Below are 24,205 nucleotides of genomic sequence, written 5' to 3'. Positions count from 1 at the left end.
AACAGTAGCTGGAGGACATTGATGGACAGACATAGAAACATAGCAAACAGGTGCAGGAGTAGGCCATTCGGTCCTTCGAGCCTGCACCACCATTCAATAAGATCATGGCTGAACATTCACCTCAGTACCCCTTTCCTGCTTTCTCTCCCGACCCCTTGATCCCTTTAGCCGTAAGGGCCATATCTAACTCTCTCTTGAATATATCCAACGAACTGGTATCAACAAATCTCTGCGGTAAAGAATTCCACAGGTTAACAACTCACTGAGTGAAGAAGTTTCTCCTCATCTCAGTCCGAAATGGCTTAACCCTTATCCTTCGACTATGTCCCCTGGTTCTGGACTTCCCCAACATCGGGAACATTCTTCCTGCATCTAACATGTCCAGTCCCGTCAGAATTTTATATGTTTCTATAAGATCCCCTCTCATCCTTCTAAACTCCAGTGAATACAGGCCCAGTCGATCCAGTCTCTCCTCATATGTCAGTCCAGCCATCTCGGGAATCAGTCTGGTGAACCTTCGCTCCACTCCCTCAATAGCAAGAATGTCCTTCCTCAGATAAGGAGACCAAAACTGGACACAATATTCCAGGTGAGGCCTCACCAAGGCCCTGTACAACTGCAGTAATACCTCCCTGCTCCTATATTCAAAACCCCTAGCTATGAAGGCCAACATATCATTTGCCTTCTTCGCCGCCTGCTGTACCTGCGTGCCCACTTTCAATGGCAACATACAAAACAGACGCACGGTTTTGCTATACTGTAAGTCAAACGTACCTTTCTGTTGTGTGCCTACTGTGAATGATGACATTTGAGTGACCCGATTGGTTGCCGTGAGAGTTGTAGCAGTCAGTCCGGAGCCGGGAGTGAAGTTGATTCTTGTGGGATCTGCCCGTCCAGGAGTGGTCAACTTGGATTGAACTGTGGTCTGGTTGGAGGAAGCAGCGGTGGGTTTTGTCTCCTGCTTGTTATCGGCATTTATTGGGAGGACGACCGAGGACACTTGAGGTGAATGATGCAAAGAAGAGGTCAGTGGGTCTGGTGTGGTGGAAGACGGCATGGAAGCAGTAGATAAATAACCAGAGAGTCTTTCAGAGGGGGTCTGGTCAGCCCCAACACTCTGCACCGTTAATCTGACTGGAAGATCGAGAGGAGGGAGGAAGGGGAGTGTCAGTATTAACCGAGACGGAGGGAGGGAGGGACGGAGGGAGGGAGGGAGGGGAGTGCCAGGAAGAATGTATTGTCCTGGGTGAGGTGGTGAGAAAACTGAGACCTGGCTGAGGGCAGGCATTGGGATGGTGAGAGGTCCATTTTGTGGAAGGAGGAGAGGTCAGAGGTCACAGCCATCGTGCACACCACGTGCTCGGCAGAGACTCTGCCGTTGAGTGGGGCCAGCGGCCGGGGGGAGGCCTGAATGTCACCGGTGGGAGGAAGACCCGAACGTCGCCCGAGGGTCAGTATTCTCGATCAGGCCAACATCCCCAGCATACAAGCACTGACCACACTCAACCAGCTCCATTGCGATGGCCACATAGTCCACATGCCTGACACAAGACTCCCAAAGCAAGCGCTCTACTCGGAATTCCTACATAGCAAGCGAGCCCCAGGTGGGCAAAGGAAACGTTTCAAGGACACCCTCAAAGCCTCCTTGGTAAAATGCAACATCTCCACCGACATCTGGGAGTCCCTGGCCAAAGACCGCCCGAAGTGGAGGAAGAGCATCCGGGAGGGCGCTGAGCACCTCGAGTCGAGTCGCCAAAACCATGCAGAAAACAAACGCAGGCAGCGGAAGGAGCGTGCGGCAAACCAGACACCCCCACCCACCCTTTCCTTCAACCACTGTCTGGCCAACCTGTGACAGAGACTGTAATTCCTACATTGGACTGTTCAGTCACCTGAGAACTCACTTTTAGAGTGGAAGCAAGTCTTCCTCGATTTCGAGGGACTGCCTCTGATGATGATGATTGTCCAGGGAGGGAATGCAGCAATGGTCAGTGTCTGGATGAAGCAATTAAAAGATTAATTAAATACGTGCCGTTGCATAGTGAGAGATGCTGAGCTCAGGATTGTAACACGTGGGATGCTGAACTGTTTAAGGACAGGGGGGAGGGGAGGGGCTGGATTTTCAGTTCTGGTCATTTTGGGGCGGTAATGGCGGTGGAGCGGTGAAGTTTGCATTGCGAAATGGTTTGCGTCCTCAGCCACAAAGTTCCTCGGCTGGGCCCTGCGTGTGGGACGGAGCGCTAAGGGAGGCGTTACACACCTGTTTTAGGGCACTAGGCAGGCTGAGCAACTGAGAAGCCCGAGCTGAGTAGCCAGCATCGGGGCGCCCTAAGACAGGCTTGCTTGTAGAAAAAACAATCGGCACAAAACCCACCAAATACATCCCCAATACCTTGACCACCCCACATTAGAATAAATCGCGCCAATTCAAAACCGAAGCGCAGTCCGAAGTGGTGGCGTCCCACACCGGCTCAGCGTTCCCGGGAGGTGTTGCTCAGCATCCCAGCAAAACCCACAACTCATTTCCCGGCGGGTTGCTGCAAGCTGGCCTCCTGAGCCGAAAATCATTCCTGCCCCCATTGCCGCCTCTCCGGGGCGCTAACAAGGGCGGCAGAATACCCAAACTCCAGCCTGTAACTCGACAGAGACCGTGTCAATGGAAGCGCCAAGATATCAATCAGAGCAGCAACAGTAGCTGGCGACAATGATGGACAGACTGCACAGGGCAACATACAAAACAGGCGCAAGGACAGTTACAAGGTTTTGCTGTACTGTAAGTCAAACGTACCTTTCTGTTGTGTGCCTACTGTGAATGATGACATTTGAGTGACCCGATTGGTTGCCGTAAGAGTTGTAGCAGTCGGTCCGGAGCCGGGAGTGGAGTTGATTCTTGTGGGATCTGCCCGTCCAGGAGTGGTCAACTTGGATTGAACTGTGGTCTGGTTGGAGGAAGCAGTGGTGGGTTTTGTCTCCTGCTTGTTATCGGCATTTATTGGGAGGACGACCGAGGACACTTGAGGTGAATGATGCAAAGAAGAGGTCAGTGGGTCTGGTGTGGTGGAAGACGGCATGGAAGCAGTAGATAAATAACCAGAACGCCTTTCAGAGGGGGTCTGGTCAGCCTCAACACTCTGCACCGTTAATCTGACTGGAAGATCGAGAGGGAGGGACGGAGGGAGGGAGGGAGGGGAGTGCCAGGAAGAATGTATTGTCCTGGGTGAGGTGGTGAGAAAACCGAGGCCTGGCTGAGGGCAGACGTTTGGATGGTGAGAGGTCCATTTTGTGGAAGGAGGAGAGGTCAGAGGTCAGAGTGACCACAGCCATCGTGCACACCATGTGCTCGGCAGAGACTCTGCCGTTGAGTGGGGCCAGCGGCCGGGGGGAGGCCTGAATGTCGCCCTAGGTCAGTGTTCTCGATCAGGCCAACATCCCCAGCGTTGAAGCACTGACCACACTCGACCAGCTCCGTTACGATGGCCACATAGTCCACATGCCTGACACAAGATTCCCAAAGCAAGCGCTCTATTCGGAACTCCTACACGTAAGCGAGTCCCAAATGGCAAAGGAAACAGTTCAAGGATACCCTCAAAGCCTCATTGATAAAATGTAACACCGACACCTGTGAGTCCCTGGCCCAAGATCGCCCCAAGTGGTGGAAGAGCATCCGGGAGGGCGCTGAGCTCCTCGAGTCTCATCGCCAAGAGCATGCGGAAAGCAAGCGCAGGCAGCGGAAGGAACATGCAGCAAACCAGACTCCCCATCCACCCTGGGAGGGATTGCAACAATGGCAGTGTCTGGATGAAGTAATTAAAAGCTTAATTAAATATGTGCCATTGCATGGTGAGAGATGTAATTGTAACATGCGGGATGGTTTGCGTCCTCAGCCACAAAGTTCCTCGGCTGGGCCCTGCGTGTGGGACGGAGCGCTAAGGGAGGCGTTACACACCTGTTTTAGGGCACTAGGCAGGCTGAGCAACTGAGAAGCCCGAGCTGAGTAGCCAGCATCGGGGCGCCCTAAGACAGGCTTGCTTGTTTAAGGACGGGGGCAGGGGGGGCGCTGGATTTTCAGTTGTGGTAATTTCGGGGCGGTAATGGTGGTGGAGCTGTAAAGTTTGTGCCGCAAAATGGTTTGCGTCCTCAGCCACAAAGTTCCTCGGCTGGGCCCTGAGTGTGGGGCGGAGCGCTAAGGGAGGCATTACACACCGCTAGGCCGGCTGAACAACTGAGAAGCCGAAGCGCAGTCGGAAGCGGTGGCGTCCCACACCAGCTCGGCATTCCTGGGAGGTGCTGCTCAGCGTCCCCGCAAAACCCGTAACTCATTTCCCGGCGGGTCGCTGCAAGCTGGCCGCCCGAGCCAGAAATCATTCCTGCACCATTGCTGCCTCTCCAGGGCGCTAACAAGGGCGGCAGAAGACCCAAACTCCAGCAAATAACTCGACAGAGACCGTGTTAATGGAAGCGCCAAGATATCAATCAGAACAGCAACAGTAGCTGGAGACAATGATGGACAGACTGCACAGGGCAACATACAAAACAGGAGCAAAGAGAGTCACAAGGTTTTGCTATACTGTAAGTCAAACGTACCTTTCTGTTGTGTGCCTACTGTGAATGATGACATTTGAGTGACCCGATTGGTTGCCGTAAGAGTTGTAGCAGTCGGTCCGGAGCCGGGAGTGGAGTCGATTCTTGTGGGATCTGCCCATCCAGGAGTGGTCAACTTGGATTGAAATGTGGTCTGGTTGGAGGAAGCAGCGGTGGGTTTTGTCTCCTGCTTGTTATCGGCATTTATTGGGAGGACGACCAAGGACACTTGAGGTGAATGATGCAAAGAAGAGGTCAGTGGGTCTGGTGTGGTGGAAGACGGCATGGAAGCAGTAGATAAATAACCAGAGAGTCTTTCAGAGGGAGTCTGGTCAGCCTCAACACTCTGCACCGTTAATCTGACTGGAAGATCGAGAGGGAGGGAGTGGGGGGGGGGGTTGGGGGAGTGTCAGTATTAACGCGTGAGGCAGGGAGGGGGGGAGGGGAGTGTCAGTATTAACGCGTGAGGCAGGGAGGGGGGGAGGGGAGTGTCAGTATTAACGTGAGAGGGAGGGAGCGGGGGAGGGGAGTGCCAGTATTAACGCGAGAGGGAGAGGGGGAGGGAGAGCGATATGGAAGTAAAGGATTATGGGGAACAGGCAGGGATGTGGAGCTGAGTCCATGATTTTATTGAATGGCAGAGCAGGCTCGAGGGGCCAAATGGCCTACTCCTGCTCCTATTTCTTATGTTCTTATGAGAATGTCACTATTAACGCGAGAGGTAGGGAGAGGGGGGGAAGAGAGTGTCAGAAAAAACGTATTGTCCTGCGAGGGAATGCAGCAATGGTCAGTGTCTGGATGAAGTAATTAAAAGCTTAATTAAATACGTGCCGTTGCACAGTGAAAGATGCTGAGCTCTGGTTATAACACATGGGATGTTTAACTGTTTAAAGACGGGGGGGAGGGGAGGGGCTGGATTTTCAGTTCTGTTCATTTCAGGGCGGTAATGGCGGTGGAGCGGTGAAGTTTGTGCCTCGAAATGGCTTGTGTCCTCGGCTGGGCCCTGCGTGTGGGACGGAGCGCTAAGGGAGGCGTTACACACCTGTTTTAGGGCACTAGGCAGGCTGAGCAACTGAGAAGCCCGAGCTGAGTAGCCAGCGTCAGGGCGCCCTAAGACAGGCTTGCTTGTAGAAAAAACAATCGGCACAAAACCCACCAAATACATCCCGAATACCTTGACCACCCCACATTAAGATAAATCACGCCAATTCAAAACTGAAGCGCAGTCGGAAGTGGTGGCGTCCCACACCGGCTCGGCGATCCCGGGAGGTGCTGCTCAGCGTCCCCGCAAAACCCACAACTTATTTCCCGGTGGGTCGCTGCAAGCTGGCCTCCTGAGCCGGAAATCATTCCGGCCCCCATTGCTGCCTCTCCGGGGCGCTAACAAGGGCGGCAGAAGACCCAAACTCCAGCCTATAACTCGACAGAGACCGTGTCAATGGAAGCGCCAAGATATCAATCAGAGCAGCAACAGTAGCTGGAGGTCAATAATGGACAGACATAGAAACATAGAAAATAGTTGCAGGAGTAGGCCATTCAGCCCTTCGAGCCTGCACCACCATTCAATAAGATAATGGCTGATCATTCACCTCAGTACCCCTTTCCTGCTTTCTCTCCCGACCCCTTGATCCCTTTAGCTGTAAGGGCCACATCTAACTCCCTCTTGAATATATCCAACGAACTGGTATCAACAAATCTCTGCGGTAGAGAATTCCACAGGTTAACAACTCACTGAGTGAAGAAGTTTCTCCTCACCTCAGTCCTAAATGGCCTACCCCTTATCCTTAGACTATGTCCCCTCGTTCTGGACCTCCCCAACATCGGGAACAATCTTCCTGCATCTAACCTGTTCAGTCCCGTCAGAATTTTATATGTTTCTATGAGTTCCCCTCTCATCCTTCTAAACACCAGTGAATACAGTCGATCCAGTCTCTCCTCATATGTCAGCCCTGCCATCCCGGGAATAAGTCTGGTGAACCTTCGCTGCAGTCCCTCAATAGCAAGAATGTCCTTCCTCAGAGTACGAATCTGATATTCCAAGTGAGGCCTCACCAAGGCCCTGTACAACTGCAGCAAGACCTACCTGCTCCTGTACTCAAAACCCCTAGCTATGAAGGCCAACATACCATTTGCCTTCTTCACCGCCTGCTGTACCTACATGCCAACTTTCAATGACTGCACAGGGCAACATACAAAACAGATGCAAAGACAGTCACAAGGTTTTGCTATACTGTAAGTCAAACGTACCTTTCTGTTGTGTGCCTACTGTGAATGATGACATTTGAGTGACCCGATTGGTTGCCGTAAGAGTTGTAGCAGTTGGTCCGGAGCCGGGCGTCGAGTCAATTCTTGTGGGATCTGCCCATCCAGGAGTGGTCAACTTGGATTGAACTGTGGTCTGGTTGGAGGAAGCAGCGGTGGGTTTTGTCTCCTGCTTGTTATCGGCATTTATTGGGAGGACGACCGAGGACACTTGAGGTGAATGATGCAAAGAAGAGGTCAGTGGGTCTGGTGTGGTGGAAGACAGCATGGAAGCAGTAAATAAATAACCAGAGAGTCTTTCAGAGGGGGTCTGGTCAGCCCCAACACTCTGCACCGTTGGTCTGACTGGAAGATCGAGAGGGAGGGAGGGGGGGGGTGCGGGGGTGTGTCAGTATTAACGAGAGAGGGAGAGGGGGAGGGAGAGCGATAAGGGAGTAAAGGATTATGGGGAGCGGGCAGTGAAGTGGAGCTGAGTCCATGATCACATCAGCCATGATTTTATTGAATGGTGGAGCAGGCTCGAGGGGCCAAATGGCCTACTCCAGTTCCTATTTCTTATGTTCTTATGAGCAGGTCAATATTAACACAAGAGGGAGGGAGAGAGGAGAGTGTCAGGAAAAACGTATTGTCCTGGGAGGGAATGCAGCAATGGTCAGTGTCTGGACGAAGTAATTAAAAGATGAATTAAATACGTGCCTTTGCTTAGTGAGAGATGCTGAGCTCAGGATTGTAACACGCGGGATGCTGAACTGTTTAAGGACGATGGGGAGGGGAGGGGCTGGATTTTCAATTCTGGTCATTTCGGGGCAGTAATGGCGGTGGAGCGGTAACGTTTGTGCCGCGAAATGGTTTGTATCCTCAGCCACAAAGTTCCTCGGCTGGGCCCTGCGTGTGGGGCGGAGCGCTAAGGGAGGCGTTACACATCTGTTTTAGGGCACTAGGCCGACTGAGCAACTGAGAAGCCCGAGCTGAGATGCCAGTGTCAGGGCGCCCTAAGACAGGCTTGTTTATTCAAAAAACGATCGACACAAAACCCACCAAATACATCCCCAATAACTTGACCACCCCACATTAGAATAAATCGCGCCAATTCAAAACTGAAGCGCAGTCGGAAGCGGTGGCGTCCCACACCGGCTCGGCGTTCCCGGGAGGTGCTGCTCAGCGTCCCAGCAAAACCCGTAACTCATTTCCTGGCGGGTTGCTGCAAGCTGGCCTCCTGAGCCGAAAATCATTCCCGCCCCCATTGCCGCCTCTCCGGGGCGCTAACAAGGGCGGCAGAATACCCAAACTCCAGCCTGTAACTCGACAGAGACCGTGTCAATGGAAGCGCCAAGATATCAATCAGAGCAGCAACAGTAGCTGGAGACAATGATGGACAGACTGCACAGGGCAACATACAAAACAGGCGCAAAGATAGATGCACGGTTTTGCTGTACTGTAAGTCAAACGTACCTTTCTGTTGTGTGCCTACTGTGAATGATGACATTTGAGTGACCCGATTGGTTGCCGTAAGAGTTGTAGCAGTTGGTCCGGAGCCGGGAGTGGAGTCGATTCTTGTGGGATCTGCCCGTCCAGGAGTGGTCAACTTGGATTGAACTGTGGTCTGGTTGGAGGAAGCAGTGGTGGGTTTTGTTTCCTGCTTGTTATCAGCATTTATTGGGAGGACGACCGAGGACACTTGAGGTGAATGATGCAAAGAGGTCAGTGGGTCTGGTGTGGTGGAAGACGGCATGGAAGCTGTAGATAAATAACCAGAGAGTCTTTCAGAGGGGGTCTGGTCAGCCCCAACACTCTGCACTGTTGGTCTGACTGGAAGGTCGCTTTCTATTCTTGAACTTGTGGCAGTTTGTTGGCTGGTAGGCATTCCGACAGCTGTCGTCACCGGAAAGTCTGGGAAAGTATCCACCACAGAAGTTAATGATTCTGATTTCAATATTTCAGGGGTGCTCCCACTCTCTACAAACAGGACCGCTGTGTCCGAGGATGTGGAGATTGCGAGCTTTCTATTATTACCCGTGACTGTGTTACCGACTGAGGGAGCTTCCGTGTGCTCCGAGCTCTGCATTTCAGGGGTACTCCCACTCTCTACCAGCAGGCCGCTTAGGTCAGGAGACGGTGAATTAGGAGGAATCCCGTTGGCATCTAATACTGTGACCGCTATAAGATCCAGGAGAACGTTGGCAGGATCGGAACTCAATGTATCTGGTGCACTGCCACTTTCCACAGTTAGGTCAGTTGGAGAGGGTGGTTCTTTTCTGCCTGGCGTTCCGACTGCTCGATGGTCCAGGAGATGTTCTGAACTCAACATTCCCGTGCTGGTGCCAATTTCCTCAGCTAGGTTCGTTGTATTGGTTGTCGCTCGAATCAAGGCTGTCCCAGCTCTACCTATCTCAAACTTCGTGGGCTGTTGTGTGGGTTCAGATGGCTGTGAGGAGGTTGCAGCAGACTTGCTCTCTTGTTCACTTTTAGTGTTTATTTGCAGCATTGACCAACTGTCCAGGGTGGGCTCAGTGCCCAATCTGTTTACATGGTCCTTGGCACTGCCCATTGCCATACTGTCTCTAAGGGCATTGCCTGCAAACGTTGCAGAAGGGAAATCGTAAGCAACACTGCCCAAAGTGATCCCAGCTATAGCCGATTTGTGCTCGAGTTTGTTGCTTGTGCTTGGTCTCTTCGGGTTTAATGGCTTTTCTTTAATGGATTGCGTGTAGAGCTCTATATCACCAGCAGATCCAGAGCCATCTACTGTCACACTGGTATTCTTTTGCAAACTTGCCGATGTTGCTTTACTGCGGCTGTTTGCCGTGTATCCTGGCCTTGTTGTGGGTGATGTGCCCGACTTTGTCATGAGGCCTGAAGTCTCACTGGATGCAGGTCTAGTTGGCTGGTCTTCAGGAGGTCCTGATTCTCTGAATGTAGCAGCCGCTGAGGGCAATGGCGTCGACTGGATGTCTGGCTGCGGTGAACTGCGGAGAGAAGGCTTCCCAGGCCCTGGTGTGAGAGATGATGAATGTCTTTCACCTGCCATCGTGGCATGAGTAGCAATGTCATGGCTCTTTGCTGAGGTGACTATTGGGCCTTCTAAATGTGTTTAAAAAAATGAAAGCATTATTTAATTTCCATTTCTCAACACATTGCCCACATCCACCTCACAGGAGCAGGAGGAGGCCATTCAGCCCCTCGAGCCTGTTACACAGGAACAGGAGGAGGCCATTCAGCCCCTCGAGCCAGTTACACAGGAACAGGAGGAAGCCATTCAGCCCCTCGAGCCAGTTACACAGGAACAGGAGGAGGCCATTCAGCCCCTCGAGCCTGTTACACAGGAACAGGGAGGCCATTCAGCCCCTCGAGCCTGTTACACAGGAACAGGAGGAGGCCATTCAGCCCCTCGAGCCTGTTACACAGGAACAGGGAGGCCATTCAGCCCCTCGAGCCTGTTACACAGGAACAGGAGGAGGCCATTCAGCCCCTCAAGCCTGTTACACAGGAACAGGAGGAGGCAAGTCAGCCCCTCGAGCCTGTTACACAGGAACAGAGAGGCCATTCAGCCCCTCGAGCCTGTTACACAGGAACAGAGAGGCCATTCAGCCCCTCGAGCCTGTTACACAGGAACAGGAGGAGACCATTCAACCCCTCAAGCCTGTTACACAGGAACAGGAGGAGGCCAGTCAGCCCCTTGAACCTGTTACACAGGAACAGGAGGAGGCCATTCAGCCCCTCAAGCCTGTTACACAGGAACAGGAGGAGGCCATTCAGCCCTTCAAGCCTGTTCTTCCATTCAATTAGATGTTAACATATCTTGTACCTCAACTCATTTAAACCACCTGTGCTCCATATCCCTTGATCCCCATACCCATCATCTATCTTACCTATCGGTATCAGTCTTGGAAATTTTCAATTGACCAAGCTTGTGAGAATAGCTTAAAGCTGTGAGGGATGAGGCAGTTAGAAAGGAAAGCATGAACAACTAGCAAGCAGGTCCGGTTCCAGCAGCCCTGGGGCCTTCTACAAATTGCTAGGAAGTTCATATATTTGAATATCAGTGTTTAGGAATTTGACAGTCCTGTTAAATGTTGGTTATTTCAAGGAGAAGGGGATGGGATCTAGAATACACTGTCTGGGGGTGGAGCAGACCATGGGGTAATTTTACCCAAACTCGCTGGACGGAAAACTCATGGGTTTGGGTGAACGGTTGGTTTTACAACCCGTCCAATATTGCTCTCCATTGACTAAAATCGGGCAGAATGTACAACCAGGCTTGCACCTAATCCCATCAGATTCCCCATGGGCGAATTAGGTTAAAACTGCCCCCTGAGAGTCTGCAAGTTGCAGCCATGAAACCCAAGGTGGTTTGATGTGCTAATACCCATTGAGTGCAAAGCCACGTGCATTACTCTGGCCTGGAGCAGCCCTTGATATCTGGTTTGCTTTCTTCAATCTGCATCTGTATGCAAACCGAGAAAAGTAGCAAAAGATGCCCAACAGCATCAAAATACGGACCCAGCCCTAAAACACCGGGCACGTGAAGAATGGCTCTGATTACAAGTAGTTACAGGGGCTCTGTACCTTAAGCTGCAGATATCCACAATATTGCTTCACTTATATTGGAGGGAAAATCATCAGGCCATGAAAGGCTGAAGGATAAATCAAAATATCGAAGGCACATAATTGGGGCTCTGGGTAATTTTACTTTTTTGCATTGGAAGTTATGCATTCTGGTTAATTTTATACTTGGCAATAAATAAAATTTTAAGTTAAAAAAAGTGAAAATGAAATGGCAAGAAAGAAAGTAAAAATGCCATGGAAAAAGAAAGAGACAGGAAGAAAGAAAGAAAGAAAGAAAGAAAGAAAGAAAGAAAGAGCATTTATATAGCGCTCTTCACAACCTCAGGATGTCCCAAAGCGCTTTACAGCCAGTGAAGTACTGTTAAAGTGTAGTCATTGTCATAATATAGGAAATGCAACAGCCAATTTGTGCACAAGGTCCCACAAACTGCAATGTGATAATAACCAAATAATCTCTTTTAGTGATATTGGTAGAGGGATAAATATTGACCAGGTCACCGGAGAGAACTCGCCTCCCTGATCATGTATGCATCAAGCCTCCCCTTAACTATATCCATGTGACACTGAGCGAAATATGGAGATATGCGGAGGGTGGCCAAATGTTTGGTCAAAGTGCTGTGATTCAAGGAGGGTGTTAATGGAGGAGAGGGAGGTGAAGAGGCGGCAAGGTTTAGGAAGCAACTCCCAGAGTGTGAGGCTAAGGTGGCTGAAGACATGGCCCCCAATGGCAGGGTGAAGGGTCAGGGAGGATTGCAGAGTTCAGTGGGAGGTAGTAGAGCTGGTGGAGGTTACCGGGATCGGGAGCTGCAAGATCATGAAAGGATTTAAACATGAGGATTAGAATTTTAAATTTGAGGTGCTGGAGGTTGGGGAGTCAATGTATGTCAGCAAGGACAGGATGCTGGATGAGCGGGACGTGCAGTGGGATAGGATACAGGCAGCAGAGCTTTGGATACGCTGAAGTTTAGAGAGGGTGCAGAGTGGGAGGCTAAGAGAGCATTGGAATGTTTGAGTTTGGGGATGAAAAAGGTATGGATTAGTGCCCATTACACACAGCACATCACCGAGTCTATAATGACCATTACTGTATTATATTCACAGCAGATCACTGTGAGTCTATAATAACCAATAATGTCCATTATACACACAGCAGATCACTGTGAGTCTATAATAACCAATAATGTCCATTATACACACAGCAGATCACTGTGAGTCTATAATAACCAATAATGTCCATTGTACACACAGATCACTGTGAGTCTATAATAACCAATAATGTCCATTATATACACAGCAGATCACTGTGTCTACAATGATCGCAGTTCTAGACTAGTACAATTTAACTTTGCAACATACTGCAAAACTATGTTCAATGATTTGGATATTTTAGAAAAGTGCAGCCAATCGAGTAATCGAAAGCAAGACTCCAGTTATCTGCTTAACTGTTCTCAGTGTAGAAGGAAGTTCTGTAAAAATAGACACAGTTACAGTTACAGGGAATCCAGGAATAGCCGAGAGAGATACTGCAAACTCCAGAGGTACCTGTAGTAATCTGTAAGCTGCTGGCTCTGCTTTTCCCTGAGGTGGTGGGAATATTGCTGATTCTGCTTGTCCCTTGCTCAGTAGCATATGGAGTTGATGCTGAAATCTCAGAGCCACAATTTTCATATTCTGAATGATAGAAAAATCAATTAATAAAAAGTATTTGGTAATAATCGTGCACACACACGAACACACAGGCACGCATGTACACACACACACACACACACAAACACACACACAATCACGCATGCACATGCACACATGTAGATACACACACGAACACACATGCATACATGAACACACATGCACACATGTACATACACACGTGAATACAGACAAGCACGTGCACACATGGGCACACACACATGCTTGTACCTACACATGCGAACACACACACATGCGCACATGTACATACACATGTGAACGCACATGCACTCAAGCCACACAAACACACATGCACGCATGTACATACACACATGAACACACACACACACATGAACACACATGCATTATGTACACACACACACACACACCCAAGCACATACACACATGAACACATACGCACGCATGTACACACGCGGACGCAGATGCACACAAGTGCACACGAACACACATGCATGCACGTACATATACACATGAAGACACGTACACACAAGCGTGCACACACATACGCGAACCCACATGCATGCCCACACATACGAATACACATGCACACATGCCTGTACACATGCACAAACACACACATGGGCGCTCACATGCACGCGCACACACACAATAAGCCAAATGACCAAGAGAAACGACCTTCCTATATGTTTACATTTTCGTGTGAGGGAATTGAGAATCAGGTTTTGATTTTATCCAGATAGCATTTTTCTTCAAACCTTTTGCACCACATTTTTGATTTTCTTCCCCCTTGCACTTGTGGTTGGTCTGTGCCACCCCTCAAGGGCAGCTGGTTGATCAGCTCCTAGGCTTCTGCCAATGCTGCTGTTATCTAGGGAAGGCCGAAGATTGACATGAACAAGCATTGCACTGATGTCCCCTCCTCCCTGTTGGCAAGAACCTGGAACCACACTGGAACCATGAAGATCACCTCATGGGAAATCACAGGTGAGAATATCACCCTACAGCACCTTTAACTCTACCCAATGGTACCATGTCAGGACCACTTTAAAACAAGGGAGTCCCCCATCAGATCCTGGAATAACCAGGGTTTCCATCAGAAATTCTTTTAAAGAAGGAGTCTCTCCAACAGATCCCTGTATAATGAGGTACTCTCTAACAGATCCCTGTATAATGAGGGAATCTCTCCAACAGATCCCTGTATAATGAGGGAATCTCCCCAACAGATCCATGTATAATGAAGTACTCTCCAACAGGTCCCTGTATAATGAGCTACTCTCCAACGTATCCCTGTATAATGAGGGTGTCTCGCTAACAGATCTCTGTATAATGAGGGCATCTCTCCAATAGATCCCTGTATAATGAGGGCATCTCTCCAACAGATCCCTGTATAATGAGGGTGTCTCGCTAAGAGATCTCTGTATAATGAGGGCATCTCTCCAATAGATCCCTGTATAATGAGGGCATCTCTCCAACAGATCCCTGTATAATGAGGGTGTCTCGCTAACAGATCCCTGTATAATGAGGGCATCTCTCCAACCGATCCCTGTATAATGAGGGAGTCTCTCCAACAGATCCCTGTACAATGAGGTGCTCTACAATAGATCCCTGTATAATGAGGTATTCTTCAATAGATCCCTGTATAATGAGGGCATCTCTCCAACGGATCCTTGTATATTGAGGGCGTCTCTCCAACAGATCCCTGTATAATGAGGCACTCTCCAATTGATCCCTGTTTAATGAGGGTGTCTCTCCAACAGATCCCTGTATAATGAGGCACTCTCCAACAGATCCCTGTATAATGAGAGAGTCTCTCCAACAGATCCCTGTATAATGATGTATTCTCCAATAGATCCCTGTATAATGAGGGCATCTCTCCAACAGATCCCTGTATAATGAGATTATGTCTCCAACAGATCCCTGTATAATGAGGGCACCTCTCCAACAGATCCCTGTATAATTAGGGCATCTCTCCAACAGATCCCTGTATAATGAGGGCATCTCTCCAACAGATCCCTGCAAAATGAGGGCATCTCTCCAACAGATCCCTCTATAATGAGGGCATCTCTCCAACAGATCCCTGTATAATGAGGGAGTCTCTCCAACAGATTCCTGTATAATGAGGGCGTCTCTCCAACAGATCCCTGTACAATGAGAGAGTCTCTCTAACAGATCTCTGTATAACGAGACACTCTCCAACAGATCCCTGTATAATGAGAGAGTCTCTCCAACAGATCCCTGTATAATGATGTATTCTCCAATAGATCCCTGTATAATGAGGGCATCTCTCCAACAGATCCCTGTATAATGAGATTATGTCTCCAACAGATCCCTGTATAATGAGGGCACCTCTCCAACAGATCCCTGTATAATTAGGGCATCTCTCCAACAGATCCCTGTATAATGAGGGCATCTCTCCAACAGATCCCTGCAAAATGAGGGCATCTCTCCAACAGATCCCTCTATAATGAGTGCATCTCTCCAATAGATCCCTGTATAATGAGGCACTCTCCAATAGATCCCTGTATAATGAGGGCATCTCTCCAGCAGATCTCTGTATAATGAGGGCATCTCTCCAATAGATCCCTGTATAATGAGGCACTCTCCAATAGTTCCCGTTATAATGAGGGCGTCTTTCCAACAGATCCCTGTATAATGAGGTACTCTCCAATAGATCCTTGTATAATGAGGTCGTCTCTCCAACAGATCCCTGTATAATGAGGGCATCTCTCCAACAGATTCCTGTATAATGAGGTACTCTCCAATAGATCCCTGTATAATGAGGGCGTCTCTCCAATAGATTCCTGTATAATGAGGGCGTCTCTCCAACAGATCCCTGTATAATGAGGGCGTCTCTCCAACAGATCCCTGTATAATGAGGAACTCTCCAATAGATCCCTATATAATGAGGTACTCTCCAACAGATCCCTGTATAATGAGGGTGTCTCTCTAACAGTTCCCTGTAAAATGCGGGCGTCGCTCCAACAGATCCCTATATAATGCGGGCATCGCTCCAACAGATCCCTGTATAATGTGGCCGTAGCTCCAACAGATCCCTGTATAATGAGGGAGTCGCTCCAACAGATCCCTGTATAATGAAGGCGTCTCTCCAACAGATCCCTATAAAGTAAATTCCCACCAGGAGAATTTTATCAATCATGGTAGAAGGAAATTTCACATACCTGTCACATTAAAGCAGAATGCATCGTATAGTTTGGTCAGTGGCTTTTGAACTGTGTAGACCCCTACAAAGTTTTTTCCACAAACGGGATGACTGATCACGCGAGGGATGGCAATGAGACCATCCTGGATCCACCCGTATCTGTGGAGCAAGGCAAAGTAGAGCAAGCAAGAGTAGAGTATGAATGAGGGAAGCCAGTCAGTCCTCAATATTCAGATTAGTGAAACCTAAATGGATGTGGTGAAAGTCTCCTCTATCTGATTGCCAGGGCTAGAGAACTTTAGCTATGCTTTCTTTGGAACAGAGAAGTCTGAGGGGACACTTAATTGAGGAGTATGAAATTATGAGGGGCCAAGATAGAGTGGATAGGAAGGACTTGTTTCCCTTAGCAGTGAGGTCAATAACCAGGGGCATAGATTTAAAGTAATTGGGTCGAGGTTTAGAGGGGAGTTGAGGAGAATTTCTTTCACCCAGAGGATGGTGGGGGTCTGGAACTCACTGTCTGAAAGGGTGAAAGAGGCAGAAACTCTCATTGCATTTAAAAATGACTTGAATATGCACTTGAAGTGTTGTCATCTACAGGGCTACGGACCCAGAGCTGGGAAGTAGGATTAGGCTGGATAGCTCTCTTTCACCCAGCACAGACACGATGGGCTGAATGACCTCCTTCTATGCCGTAAAGTTCTCTGATTCTATGAGGGTCCATGGGGAAAAGGGCTTGTCCCAAATGTGGTGAATGTCTCCCGGCCCATTGACTATGAATTTAGGGCAGTTTTAATCTTGTTCTGAGGGAAGACAGCTTGAACCATCTGCTGTCACTCAGAATCAGAAATCTCTCCCTCCTCTTACCCATCTCCAGTGTGCTTATAATAAATGCAAGGGGACCCAGCTATTTAAGTTCCAGTCAGACTTTGGAAACTCCAAATTATGTGCCTACATAGCGCTAAGAAACAGAGCATTTGGAAAGCAGTGACAAGATCGGTCCAAGTCAGCATGGATTTATGAAAGGGAAATCATGCTTGACAAATCTTCTAGAATTTTTTGAGGATGCAACTAGCACAGAGGACACGGGAGAAGCAGTGGATGTGGTGTATTTGGACTTTCAAAAAGCTTTTGACAAGGTCCCACACAAGAGATTAGTGTGCAAAATTAAAGCACATGGTATTGGGGTAATGTATTGACATGGATAGAGAACTGGTTGGCAGACAGGAAGCAATGAGTAGGAATAAACGGGTCCTTTACAGAATGGCAGGTAGTCACTAGTGGGGTACCGCAAGTTTCAGTGCTGGGTCCCCAGCTATTTACAATATACATTAATGATTTAGATGAAGAAATTGAATGTAATATCTCCAAGTTTGCAGATGACACTAAGCTGGGTGGCAGTGTGAGCTGTGAGGAGGATGCTAAGAGGATGCAGGGTGACTTGGACAGGTTAGGTGAGTGGGCAAATTCATGGCAGATGCAGTATAATGTAGATAAATGTGAGGTTATCCACTTTGGTGGCAAAAACAGGAAGGCAGATTATTATCTGAATGGTGACAGATTAGGAAAAGGGGAGGTGCAACAAGATCTGGGTGTCATGGTACATCAGTCATTGAAAGTTGGCATGCAGGTACAGCAGGTGGTGAAGAAGGCAAATTGCATTTTGGCCTTCATAGCGAGGGGATTTGAGTGTAGGAGCAGGGAGGTCTTACTGCAATTGTACAGGGCCATGGTGAGGCCACACCTTGAATATTGTGTACAGTTTTGGTCTCCTAATCTGAGGAAGGACATTCTTGCTATTGAAGGAATGCAGCGAAGGTTCACTAGACTGATTCCCGGGATGGCAGGACTGACATATGAAAAAAGACTGGATCAACTAGGCTTATATTCACTGGAATTGAGAAGAATGAGAGGTGATCTCATAGAAACATATAAAATTCTGACAGGATTGGACAGGTTAGATGCAGGAAGAATGTTCCTGATGTTGGGGAAGTCCAGAACCAGGGGTCACAGTCTAACGATAAAGGGTAAGCCAATTAGGGCCGAGATGAGGAGAAACTTCTTCACTCAGAGAATTGTGAGCATGTGGAATTCTCTACCACAAAAAGTTGTTGCGGCCAGTTCATTCGATATATTCAAAAGGGAGTTAGATGTGGTCCTTATGACTAAAGGGATCAAGGGGTATGGAGAGAAAGCAAGAATGGGGTACTGAAGTTGAATGATCAGCCATGATCATATTGAATGGTGGTACAGGCTCGAAGGGCCGAATGGCCTACTCCTGCACCTATTTTCTATGTATGATTATGAAGTTTGCAGATGACACTAAAATTGGCTGTGTGGTTGATAATGAAGAAGAAAACTGCAGACTGCAAGACGAGATCAATGAACTGGTCAGGTGGGCAGAACAGTGGCAAATGGAAGTCAATCCTGAGAAGTGTGAGGTAATGCATCTGGGGAGGGCTAACAAGAGAAGGGAACACGCATTAAATGGTAGGACACTGAGAAGTATAGAGTAACAAAGGGACCTTGGAGTGCAGGTCCACAGATCCCTGAAGGTAGCAAGCCAGGTAGATAAGATGGTTAAAAAGACATACGGAATACTTGCCTTTATTTGCCGGCATAGAATACAAGAGCAGGGAGGTTATGCTTGAGCCGTATAAAACACTAGAGTACTGCCTGCAGTTCTGGTCACCACATTACAGGAAAAATGTGATTGCACTAGAGAGGGTACAGACGAGATTTACAACGATGTTGCCTGGTTTGGAGAATTTTTGCTATGATGAAAGATTGGATAGGCTGGGTTTGTTTTCTTTGGAACAGAGGAGGCCGAGGGGAGACCTTATTGAGGTGAATAACATTTTGAGGGGCCTAGATAGAGTGGATAGGATGGACCTATTTCCCTTAGCATAGGGGTCAACAACCAGGACATAGATTTAAAGTCATTGGAAAGAGGTTTAGAGGGGATTTGAGGGGATATGTTTTCACTCACAGGGTTATGGGGGTCTGGGACTCACTGCCTGAAAGGGTGGTAGAGGCAGAAACCCTCACCACATTTAAAAAGTACTTGGATGTGCACTTGAAGTGCCGTAACCTGCACGGCTACGGACCAAGAGCTGGAAAGTGGGATTAGGCTGGTTAGCTGTTTGTCGGCTGGCACGGACACGATGGGCCGAATGGCTTCCTTCAGTGCTGTAAACTTCTATGATTCTATGATTTAAAAGATATCCTGATGGGTGTGGGCTTTTCATTTTATATGAACATTTTCATTTATTAGTTGTAAAAATATTAGAGATGGGGAAACAAGGCTGTTTGACTGGCAGTTGAGATTAATCCAATTGGATAACGAAGAGTCTGTTCGCTTTCCAATTGGCCGTGGTAAGACAGAGGATAGACCAATGGTGGGAGTGTGGGGGTCATGTGATGATGCCTATCACAGTTGTCAGCCCCAGTCATAAGTCAATGGGGGAGAAATTTGGTCACGCCTCCATTGGGATGGTGTCCCGGGCAGAGTGGTAAACGTTGCGCCGGAAAATGGTTTGCATCTACCACCGCAAAACTCATCAGCAGGGCCGAGTTTGGAGCGGAGAGCTAAGGGAGGCATTGCACACCTCTGTTAGGGCGCTACGCCGGCTGAGCAAGTGAAAATCCCGAGCTAAACAGCCGGCCCTGGAGCGCCCTAAGAGAGAATTCGGGGGAGAAATCCGGGGAAAAAACCACCAAAAACATTCCCAGTTACATTATTCACACCACCACAACATAAATCACACAAAAAAGACAATCCACACTTACCTCAGGTCGACAATACTTACCTCACAGGCGTTCCCAGCAGGGCACTAAGGGTCAGACATGATCCACGTATCGAGCCGGTGTCACAACCAGGGGCATGGCACACCGGCTCACCACTTCCGGGCAGTAATGCTCCGTGCCCCCTCGAAACCGGCTCCGAATATCCCGGCGGGGTGCTGGAAGCTGGCTGCCCGCCTGGAAGTGCTTACCGTTAGTGCGGCAGGAGACCGAAAATCCAGCCCAGTATTGAATCAGTCTGCTGAGCCCTGGTGCTTTTGTAACGTTGGTAACAGTGTCTTTCTCCGCCACCAGAGGGCAGACTGACTATGCCAGTCTCCGGTCCTGAAAAAAAGATCATCCCTCGTCCACCAAGGAGTTGAGCTTTCACTCGGATGTGTCCTCACCTGCAGGTTTCGTAGCCTGCTGCCTGGGCCCTCTTCAGTTGTCCCAGTGTTGCTAGGGTGGTCCCAAGGGACTGGCACAGATCTGCTGCAGCCCGGAAGTCCAATTGATAGCGCCCACCTGACTCCATCTGAATGATTCCATGGTGCCCGCACTCTTTCTTCACATCTGGCAACACAAAATGGAACCCCCACAGCATTACTGCTTCTGATCATTCTCATTTCACACCTACACCTGCTCTTAACACACGCTACTGGTACAGGTGTGTCGGGACTTGATCTTCAGGCTCTCTGTGCTTGGCATTCAGACCCTATTCTTGCTGATCACTGAGGCAAATATACATTTTTTTATGTTATCCAACATTGTTACATGGGGTCCTTGTGCTTGAATCACAAAAAGTTAGTATACAGGTACAGCAGGTAATCAGGAAGGCAAATGGAATGTTAGCCTTTATTGCAAGGGGGATAGAGTATAAAAGCAGAGAAGTCCTGCTACAACTGTACAGGGTATTGGTGAGACCACACCTGGAGTACTGCGTACAGTTTTGATCTCCGTATTTAAGGAAGGATATGCTTACATTGGAGGCTGTTCAGAGAAGGTTCACTAGGTTGATTTCTGAGATGAAAGGGTTGTCTTATGAAGAAAGGTTGAGCAGGTTGGACCGATACTCATTGGAGTTTAGAAGAATGAGAGGTGATCTTATTGAAACGTATAAGATTCTGAGGGGGCTTGTCAGGGTAGATGCAGAGAGAATGTTTTCTCTCGTGGAGGAATCTAGAACTAGGGGACATAGTTTCAGAATAAGGGGGTCGCCCATTTAAAACTGAGATGAGGAGGAATTTCTTCTCTCAGAGGGTCGTGAATCTTTGGAATTCTCTGCCCCAGAGAGCTGTAGAGGCTGGGTCATTGAATATATTTAAGGTGGAGATAGACAGATTTTTGAATGATAAGGGAGTCAAGGGTCATGGGGAGTGGGCAGGGAAGTGGAGCTGAGCCCATGATCAGATCAGCCATGATCTTATTGATTGGTGGAGCAGGCTCGAAGGGCTGAATGGCCTACTCCTGCTCCTATTTCTTATGTTCTTATGTTATTGTATACTAGTACGTACCAGTAATAGTGTTCATGGATAAAAGGAAATTGTCTCTCTCTTCTTGTAACCAATTTGTTGCCCCGTTCTCTCCCTTTAATTCTTTCTGTACCCCTCTCTCTATTTTTTAAATTGACTTCCACTCTTTTGCTTGCTGTATGTTCCTAAACACTTTCCTTATTGTGGTTTCTGCATTCCGCTGTACCCAACTCATTTTCTCGTTCTCTCGCTCCCTTTTGTACGGTTCCACAATTCTGTACCTTATACATGTTCCCTTCTTGATGTTCTCAGTTTTTCGATCTAAAGCTCATGATATACAGCAGGGTGACAATTAATAGGTAGAGCATTAAAGTTGGGTACTGTGATTGTAATGATACATTATGAGCGATTATAGCTGACCCCTTATTACTGGGATTGTACTGGTACAGAGTGAGGAATTAAAGAAGTTCCCTTAATACTGGCTTGGTTCTGGTACAGCCTAAACAATTATAAACGTTCCCCAGTACTGGTACAGTATAATCAATGTTCCTTGAAGTTTAACAAGAGGAAATTACTTTAAGGCCTCCAGACACCTGCCACTGCTGCAAGCCTTTCTTGTCAACGTTCTGATCTGGACACCTTCCAGCTCCGTTTTAAAATGAAATATTAAATAGGCTGAGGATGTGTTTGAAGAACGATCTGAAGATAGCAACATGTTTTGGTAACGTTAATGTCTGCTACCCTTTTTCTTTTTTTGTCAGGTGCTGTTAAATTTAATTTTGATATAACTTTTGACAACAAATGAATTTTCGGGCACATTGTTAGCCCCTTGCCCAGTCTCTTTGGTACATTTAGGTGGTGAGGTGATATGGAGTTGAATTGTAGTATTGGGAAGGCAGTTTGCCTTCACTTTAGCCCTACATTGACCATAATGTATAGCGAGCAAATCGCGATGGCGACTGGGCTACTCTGCACACAGAGACAATCTGACTGTTAGGTGTCAATAATAAACTATTCAAAGCTTTACGATAAAGGAAAGTGCCACAGGCGTTTAATCAGCACTGTCCTATTTGGGGGCACATACTAACCTAAGCTGCTGGGGCAGAAACAGGTCAGACTCTGTTTTACACCCCGTCTGATTTTACTCTCCACTTTTTTCAGCCATGGCTCACTCTCACCTCTGTGTTAGAAGGTTGTGGGTTCAAGCCCCACTCAGAGACTTGAGCGTACAATCCAGATTGACACTCCAGTGCAGTGCTGATGGACTGCTGCACTGCCATCCTTCAGGTAAGACGTTAAACTGAGGCCCTGTCTGTCCTGAGGCTGTAAAAGATCCCGTGACACTATCCGAAGTAGAGCAGCACAATTCTCCCCAGTGCCCTGGCCAACAATCATCCCTTAACCAGAATCACTAACAAAAACACGGGAGCTTGCTGTGCAACGTTGCCTGCCACATTTATTACATTACTACACTTCAAAATGTTTCATTGGCTCTCAGGCGCTTTGGGACCTCCTGAAATTGTGAAAGCCGCTATATAAATGCAAGTTGTTTCATCTTTCAATGGAGAGTAAAGTGGACGGGATATAAAATGGGCATCGGACCCAAGCTTGCCTGTCAGGTTAGGCTTCAATTACCTCCTTGAAGTGGGTCTGATTCTCTCCCCCCTCTCTCGCATGTATACACAAACATAGCCCCATTGTTTGGGGAAAAAAATTCAAAAAACATTGCCGCAATTAATCGTTTGAAATTTGTCCTATAGCTTTTCTTCAATTCATTTTGAAAAAACAAAACAATTGTATTGGAGGCAGAAGAGAAGTAGTTCTCCAGTCGGGCTGGAAAAGTGCATCGTAGGAAATTGCCTGCAGTGCAACTATATTCCGACTGCCTTCAGCTAACTCTCACACCTATGGGCAACGAAATCTGCCCAGATATTCCAGGCCCCTCGGGAGGGTGGAATTCAGGTATGGTGACGAACAGCAGTCAGAATTTGCAGCAGAACTAGGTCCGCTGGGTTTCCGCCCCAGCTAACTTGCCTCACAAATTCCAAGCCAGGAGGGCAGGTGCAGCTTCTGCCCAAAACCACTAGGTGGCAGCTGTGGCTCAGTTGGTAGCACACTCAACTCTGCATCAGAAGGTTGTGGGTTCAAGTCCCACTCCAAAGACTTGAGCACACAATCTAGGCTGACACTCCACTGCAGTGCTGAGGGAGCGCTGAACTGTCGGAGGTGCTGTCTTTCGATGGGACTTTAAACCAAGGCTCCATCTGCTCTCTCAGATGGATGTAAAAGATCCCATGTCACTATTTGCAGGAGAGTTCTCCTCAGTGTTCTGGCCAATATTTATCCTTTAACAAACATCACTAAAGCAGATTATCTGCTCATTATCACATTGCTGTTTGTGGAAGCTTGCTTTGTTTCCTACATTGCAACAGTGACAACAATTTAAAAGTGCTTCATTGGTTGTAAAGTGCTTTGGAACATCCTGAGATCATGAAAGGCGCCTTTCCTTCTTTCTTTCAAAGCAATGTTATATAATCCAGGCATTTCTACAAAATACAGAGCAATGACAGGTCAATTCCACAAGTTTTGCAGCAATTACATCACAAATATAACCTTGCTGTGATGATATCATCATTATATTAACTGAATGGAGGATGCTGGCAATGGCAGGATTTCCTCAGTAATGTCTCCAAAAATGCATTCTTGGGTCTGG

General features: G+C 48.1%; 1 protein-coding gene across 1 annotated transcript in view; it reads right to left on the bottom strand.

Annotated features, from left to right (window-relative positions):
* The window catches only part of LOC139279616 (CD44 antigen-like), a 159,269-nt gene that overhangs the window by 91,380 nt on the left and 43,684 nt on the right, over positions 1 to 24,205 (bottom strand). Inside the window, exons 2-5 of the mRNA XM_070898730.1 lie at positions 20,428 to 20,593; positions 16,257 to 16,396; positions 12,952 to 13,080; positions 8,296 to 9,924 (exon numbers count right to left, since the gene is read on the bottom strand). Coding sequence (XP_070754831.1) covers positions 8,296 to 9,924; positions 12,952 to 13,080; positions 16,257 to 16,396; positions 20,428 to 20,593 — 2,064 coding nt within the window. The remainder of the gene's footprint in view (positions 1 to 8,295; positions 9,925 to 12,951; positions 13,081 to 16,256; positions 16,397 to 20,427; positions 20,594 to 24,205) is intronic.

This window comes from Pristiophorus japonicus, chromosome 14 (genome assembly GCF_044704955.1).
Source record: "Pristiophorus japonicus isolate sPriJap1 chromosome 14, sPriJap1.hap1, whole genome shotgun sequence".
In the NCBI taxonomy this organism is placed as follows: Eukaryota; Metazoa; Chordata; class Chondrichthyes; family Pristiophoridae; genus Pristiophorus; species Pristiophorus japonicus.
Note: the sequence above shows the minus strand (reverse complement) of the source record. Positions and strands in the feature narration are given on the sequence as shown.